Source organism: Apis dorsata, unplaced genomic scaffold (assembly GCF_000469605.1).
Source record: "Apis dorsata unplaced genomic scaffold, Apis dorsata 1.3 scaffold_83, whole genome shotgun sequence".
In the NCBI taxonomy this organism is placed as follows: Eukaryota; Metazoa; Arthropoda; class Insecta; order Hymenoptera; family Apidae; genus Apis; species Apis dorsata.
In genome coordinates, this window is record NW_006263381.1 from 87820 (window position 1) to 95772 (window position 7953).

At 23.1% G+C, this 7953-nt stretch overlaps 1 protein-coding gene across 2 annotated transcripts in view; it reads right to left on the reverse strand.

Moving 5' to 3' along the window:
* The window catches only part of LOC102672290 (adenylate cyclase type 2-like), a 12856-nt gene extending 8232 nt beyond the window's left edge, over positions 1-4624 (reverse strand). The window contains exons 1-3 of one of the 2 annotated variants that reach the window (XM_006611093.2): positions 4534-4624; positions 2856-3254; positions 2527-2787 (exon numbers count right to left, since the gene is read on the reverse strand). In XM_006611093.2, the coding sequence (XP_006611156.1) occupies positions 2527-2637 (111 nt within the window). In that variant the 5' untranslated portion in view covers positions 2638-2787; positions 2856-3254; positions 4534-4624. Of the gene's footprint in view, positions 1-2526; positions 3255-4533 lie in introns of both variants that reach the window. The other variant, XM_031508321.1, reaches the window with a different exon arrangement.
* Positions 4625-7953: the final 3329 nt, after the last annotated feature.

The following is a 7953-nucleotide window of genomic DNA, read 5'->3' on the forward strand; positions in this document are numbered from 1 at the left end:
GGAAATGAACGAATTTCCTTTCGTCTGCATTTCGCGCGTGCGTTTTCACATTCCGACTCGGCCGCGAAGCTTTCGTCTGGTCCGGTGAATATTGATCTTCAATCTCGAACTCTCGGGCCCAACCATCTTTATTCCCATCTCTTTTCTCCTTTCTAATCATCGTAATATAGGTACGTTTGTTCCTCGATTACGATAGGGCGGGAAGAAAATTTATTCATTATTATGTATACTCACTGAAGATCTGAAAATTCATATAATAAAATTTTTAAAATAAAAGATGAATCTTATGTATACATTCCCATATTTAAGATTTACTTGCAATTTTTCCAAAAAAAATTTGATTGATTTTTTAAAAAGATATTTGATCTGTAAATTTGTATGATAATTAGTGTTAAGTGTTAAATCATTAATTACGCAAAAGTACAGAAAGATTTAAGATTATTTATGAAAATTTTCGCGAATTAAAAACATTCTTTAGAAAAAAATTTCATTTTTGTATAAGATATTAATTTTATATAGATATAAAATGATATGATAAGTTTTAAATAAAATCGAATTTCGTAAAGAATCTCATAGATAGAACAGATCAAGAAATATTTAGCATTTCTGTAGTTACAAGTTTAAAACTTTCGATAATGTAAACACATCGATAACGCCATAAAAATTGAAAGTTTGTAAAAAGATAAGAAAATATTAAAAAAAAATAATCATTTATTTTTTAAAATTATTTTAAAATTTTATAAAATTATTTTTATATTTTTTAAAATTAATTAACTATTTTAGATTATAATTATTATTTTAGACATTTATAAATATATTTTGTTTGTTCGCCTGAATAAATTTTTCGATACTAAAAATATTAGAAAAAAAAAAAAAGGAAAAAATAGAAACTAAATGATAAGCTATAAATGATAAAACGAAACTAAATGATATGATGTCGTAAGGTTCCATTATTAAATGGAAAGAAACGATTATCACGGAAATCTTTTTAGCGCCAGTTTAAATATTCAGATATCAATTCGTTTCTTCTCGTCAATTGTATCGAAGGACGCGATCTATATTAAATAAATTTTTCTTTATTTCACTTATCAAGTTTCTTGATATAAGCTTCATATTGTAACAAATATGTTATTCTTACGACCATTCCTCACGTAAAAATACAACTTTTCCTTGTAATCGAATCATAAAAGGAAAAAAAAACATGATATAACATACTACTCTTCAACTTCGCGTGAATGATTGCATAGTTGAAAGTTATCGAGATCTAATTTTTATAGATAAAAAAGACGATAATCAATTGCAATTTAACAAAATTATCGACAATATTAGATATAGTATTAGTTTTTTATGCTTAATGCTTCCGTTACTTCTTTTTTCATTTTAATATTGTCCTTATAATTCGATTATCATATGCTTTGAAAATATTTTGTAAAATGTGTGAAACATCGGTAAACGAGTGAAGTTATTTATCTATGATTAGAATAAAATAAAAATGAGAAAAATTACCTTGTGGTCGAAATATATGTGTGTGTGTGTGTGTACTGCGAAACACATGAATATTAGATTAAATATGTCGATCTCATTTATATCACGGATAATCAATATGATTATGAAATCTATAAATATAAAATATATCTGTAAATATTTTCTGTAAATAAAATTAATAGAATTTCTTCTTCTCTTTTTTAAATTTTAATAAAACTTGCAAATAATTTTTCTCACCTTAATTCGTTTCACATATTAATATGACAATAATATTATTAATAATAATAATAATAATATTATTATTATTATGATTATCTATTATGAAGTACCTATATCCGTATAATAAAATATTTTTATATTTGATCAATTAAAATTATTCGTTTGTTAAGCGATCCGCAATAAAATTCTTGATTGCGAGTAGCTTGTATAAGTGAATATATATATATAAAATGTTGGAATATTTAAAATTGAAGATTTCTGAGATAATTTTAAGCAATATTTTCTTTTGCAAAAATTTTTATTATGGTTTTATTAATGAATTATTAACAAAAAATATTAGCCAATCACAGAGCGTGTGCCTAATCACACCATGATAATAGCGTTAGTTATGTACTGCCGACTGAGCACGAACAAGTCCAGGCAACATATCTCGAAGAAAATATATTGAATATTATATTTATTTATTCATAATATAATTCTTTATCAATAAAAATATATTTTTTATATTTAATTCAACATACTTTCTTCGAGATATATTGCTTGGATTTATTTGTGCTCAGTCAGCAACACATATCCAACGCTATTGTTGCAGTTCCACAAGGCTATGCGTTCCGTGATTGGTCAGTGTTTTTTTTTGTTTCAATAACTCATTAACAAAGCCGTAATGAAAGTTTTTACAAAGGAAAATGTTGCCTGAAATTATTTAAAAAATCTCCAATTTATCATGATACTAATTTACCAATCCATTTTTGAGACACCCTATATGTATGTTTTGCCTATCGTCAGTCATGATCATAATTGGCATAAACTTATTGCACTCACTCGCAACTTAGACCAGGTCCAGTCATCAAGCTTATTCGGTGAAACGATCCGGCCATCATCCACATTGTTCAGAGAATTCAAGGATGCACGAGTAACCAGTTCCACGTCCATTTTCCTCGAGAGACTGATCTCGAGTTCTATCCCTACTTTTCAATCAAAGAGGCATACTCGACGACGATGACCACGATGACAATGATAACGATGAAGACGGTGGCGATCTCACGGTTGTTCGATCCATCGCGGTTACAATCCACGAGCAGACTGATCGTACTGATCGGTAAAAATGACTCACCGAAAGATGATTCTAAGCTTGCTAACTGTGTACTTACTTCGTGTTTTGTCGTATCGTTTTTAAAGTACTACCGTTATAGCTACGTCGTTTTATCGTGATAAGGGAAATGGGCCATTCCAAACACTGCCTTCCCTCCTTTGCCTATATTTCCCTTTTCATCGTCATGAATGTTCGTTTAGTAAATGAAATACCACGCTTTTTTGAGTTTTTAGTCTTTCAGACACGTACACAGACACGTGATACTATGCTGTCAAAGCGATAAAGCCATTTGCCTGTTGTTCAAGATCACGCTCGTGATTTCATTCTACTAGCTTTTCCTTTTAAGCCATCCAACAATGTTCATCGAATTTTGTCAGTCGGATCCTTTCCGATTCCGCGAAACTTCCTACGTTCATTGCTTAATTTATATATGTGCTTAGTTGATGATCATTTTTTACTGAAAATAAAATAACAAAGTCATGTGAATATCATGAGATTTTTTATGGAGAGATAATTAATGTTATGGATTAAAAATACGAATGATAATTTTAGCAACTGTATATATAAAAATTGATTTCCAAAATTATACATAAAAAAATATATGCATGTAGGTATATGAAGAATACAGATATTAATTTTATAATATGTGACTTTAATGACATTTTTCATCAAGATAAATAATTTTCTTTACTAGATTCATGTTTAATGCATTTTCATTAAAAATAACTCAGAATTTATAGGAACGAAGAATTTTTTCGATATTTTATCAAGTTTGAATTTCATTGTTTCAAATTTGATTAAATTTATTATTAATTCTTGATTAATTTTAATCTCCGATTAATATTCCGACAATGTTTCATTATTAATCGTCTGATCAAATTTCATACAAAGGTATTTGATACGAATCTTATCTATTTATTTTCATAATAATTTCTATTATTATCTTTAACTTTTTCCTATCAAGATTTATAATAAAATAAAAAGTTATAAAATATTCATTAATTCATAAATAAAAAAAAATAATTAAATAATATATATTAAATTAAATTTATCTAATTATTTATTAAAAATAAAAATGATATTTACATGCAACAACTTAATCATTACGTCTGGCATATAATGCTTGAGAGTACTTTTCATTACCGAAAAAGATACTTACATGTATCTATTAAGTTTTAAATTTAATTAAATCCTTGCTGATAAGTGTGAATATTTGTATTTTAATTTATATAAAGTAGTTTTCTTTTATATATAATGTTTTCTTTTATAAACATAAATAAAAAAACAACATTAATTAATAAATTTGTAATTTTTGATATTAATATAAATAATTCATATAAATAATGAATGGAAATATTAAAAATATTGAGAATTTTTAAGTTTTTTATATTTTAAAAATAACAATTATATTATTAATAATATGCAGAAATATAATTAATTTTTATATTTTTAATAAAATTTATAAATATTAAATAATATAAATTGGATGAGATAATCTGATAATAAAAGAAATAATTACTTAAATGTTAGTAGTAATTAAAATATTAAAATTTATTGATAATTAATTAGACTCATATGGATATAAAAAGTTTAAATATAGATAAAAAGTCTAAGTGTAGATTTACTATGTGCGAAGAATCACAAATTATATGCAATAATTAAAAAAATGTGACCTTCCACTGCGAATTTACAACGAATCAGACGTTTTTAATCCTTGCATTTTAATTACATCCTACCTCTTTGTAAACGAATAAGGTTGTCAATTTATTCTGATTTTCGGATCGTTTTAACGATCAAAATCAACTAGTCCATCAATTAAATAACAGTCGAAGAAAGAATTCGATTAGTTCATCGAATGATTATTAGTAGATAAATCAATTATTATATGGTTCAAGATATTAAGAGAATTATTTTCTCACTTCATTGTTCATTTATATTGTTCATCCATATATATTCATCACTTAAAGAAAAATTGAAATTATATAATAGTCTAAAATTAAACATTTTTACTGATTAAACTTTTTTGAAAGAAGACTAATTGATAATCCTATTAGATTAATAATAGAATAATTAAATGATTGATTGAATCATATAATCAATATAAGTAATCATTATTTCTGAATAATTATTGCCAAAATATATATATGCCAAAAAAACATACTTTATTTTGTAATTTTATAACAAGTAATAAAATTACAAAAAATTATTATGATCAAATTAGTTTTAGATAATAATCGATTCTGTTCGATAATAAAGATTAATAATAGATGGTGAAATGGCTTGAAAATTCTTTATTTATCATATATATTATAATATATATGTCAATGTGTTGTGCAACAACAATGTAAAATGAATATAGATAAAATGTATTTATGAAAATCAAATACAGTATCAATATGTTTAATAAATTACTCATATATATATTATATATATATTATATAATATTTCTAATAAATTATAAATATATATTTTTAAACATATACGAATTTTTAAAATAATTACTAGGTTATTATAACATATTTTCATTTATTTAACAAAATTCATGATTCACTTACCAAAATTATTGGAATGATATCATCGCTCGTGATTTTAATTTCTATTAAATTATGCACTATAATATATATATATGTTTCTACTATTTAAACATATTGTTCAAATAATTCATCAATGAATCGTACGAATTAGTTGCGTTCAGCCGTCGCGCGCAATAAGCTACTTTCATCTGACGAAACTTTCCACTAGCGATATCTCCATGAAGCGTGGTAAGCTCGACAGGTATACTACAGTTGGGCCATGGACATGGGTCATACACCTACGACTTCTTTTCGATTCGAGTCATGGTGGAGATTTCAAGGACACTAACCAGCATCAACCACTCGATACATGCTTATATAGAGTGTTCAAAAATTTCAAAACTTCTTTGATGTACTTATATAATTTTTATTAATGTGTCCAACACATTTCTTTATATACATTTTTCTATATACATATGTATAGAAATACGATATATAAAAAGTTATAAGAACTATATATTTAAGTAATTAATTCTAATATTTTAATTTATAAACAAAAAATAATATAGATTATTTTTACTGATTAAGATTTAAATTTTGAATATTTTTTTCTTAAAAAGTTTTCCCGCTTCTTTGTTAATGTTCACGAATGAAATTTTCGCTTATGCATACATTATAGCAAGCATTCTTATGGTTTTTAAATGTAATTATAATCAATTGAAATGGCAAAAAAAAAAAAAAATTAAAGTATTTATTATCAAGAAAAATAAATAATATATTAGAATTTTGATACACTGTATATATAATATATTTATACATATATTATATGTATATGTATATATAAATATGTGTACCTGTACATATATATTTAATCTTCGATGACTAACTCACTCGATTTAATGGCGAAAAGAATCTCGATAACGTTTTATAAACGTTTTATACTTCCATCGTCTCGCCATATCAAAATCATCTATCAACAAGTTTTATATGTCAAAATGAAGTCTCATCTAATCTGAATGAAATATATTATTATGTATATATACATATATAAAATATTTTTTCCAAACATATTACAAATTTTAGAAAAAAATATATTTTATATATAAATTTCGATTCTTGCTTTGAGAATCATTTCAATCATGTAATATCGCCAATAAACAAATCGATTTCATATAATATAATAGTTAGTTTTCATATAATAGTTTTCTCTCTCTACATATGTATATATATTTCGATCACATTTATACATCTATGAATTTATTAATCTTATTATATCTGGGTATTATTAAATATCGTTTGTTTTTCAACAATTTGATTTTGTTTCTAATAATTCCCTACTTTTAATTATTTTTCAATTTTTTAATACATTTTTTGATAGATTTATATAAAATAATAAAAAAAAGATTGATTCAAATAAATTAATCATATAATTCATCTTATTATTATTTATTTTGTTGACTTAAAAATTTGTATTTTATGTTATAATTTTATTTATAATTTATAATTTTTTCTATTATAATTCAATTTAAGATTTTATATTTTTATTTCATGTTCATTTTATATTTCTCATCCGAGGATTTAATAAAAATAATCATATTATTCAATTTTAATTATAATACACTAATACTTTATTAAGATAAATACATATTTATTTTATCATTATATGTATATTGATAAATATTCTGTTATAAATAATCTGTCAATATAATTCTCTTATTAATCTCTGCAATTATATACTGTAATTATATTTTATATTTTTTACGAGTTGAAATCGTATGAAATCATGTTAGTTAGTACAAAAAGTATTTAATAATTTCTTAATAACATAATAATTCAATAAATTATCTTGTATTTTTGAATATAATATACAATAAATTTGATATTCTAAGTCTACAGAAAAATTTAAAAAAGACAATATATGTAATTTAAATTTTAAAATGAATATGCTAAAATTTTTTTATGCTTATGCTTTAGTTATTCTTATAATTATAAATCAATATAAAATCAATATAAAATCATTCTCAGCAAAATATTTCGGAGTTTTTGGTATAATAAATATAATATTATATTTACTTAAATAAACTATGTAAATAAATTTTAATTAGATGACATCTTTATAAAATTGATTAATTAACCAAAAATTCAAATGAGATAATTTTTTTCGACTATTAATAATTTAGAATAAAAATAATAGATAGGTTGATAATTCTTAAATAAATGTTAACTATATTAAAATTGTGTGAAATTTTTTTGATAATACATTCTCACAATCAAAATAAATACATATAAAAGCTACTTGTGAAATAGATGAAGTGCAACAATTTTATTTTTATAGTACATTTATATTCAATGCATAATGCTTTGTGGTATACGCATCATTCTTAATTAAAAATAAACATGAAAAATGATAATTAAATTGATCATTTCTGCCAAAAACAATTTCTTGTGCTTATATTTTGAACATATGTATATGTATATGTAACATTAGAATCAGATTTGAAAATTATTGATTTATAATAAATTAATTCATTCAATTATCTTTATTGGATATTTTGATAGAAGTAATTTAAAATTTATATATAAATAAGATTTTGTATATATATATATATATATATATATATATAAAAGAAAAAATTCTGTAGA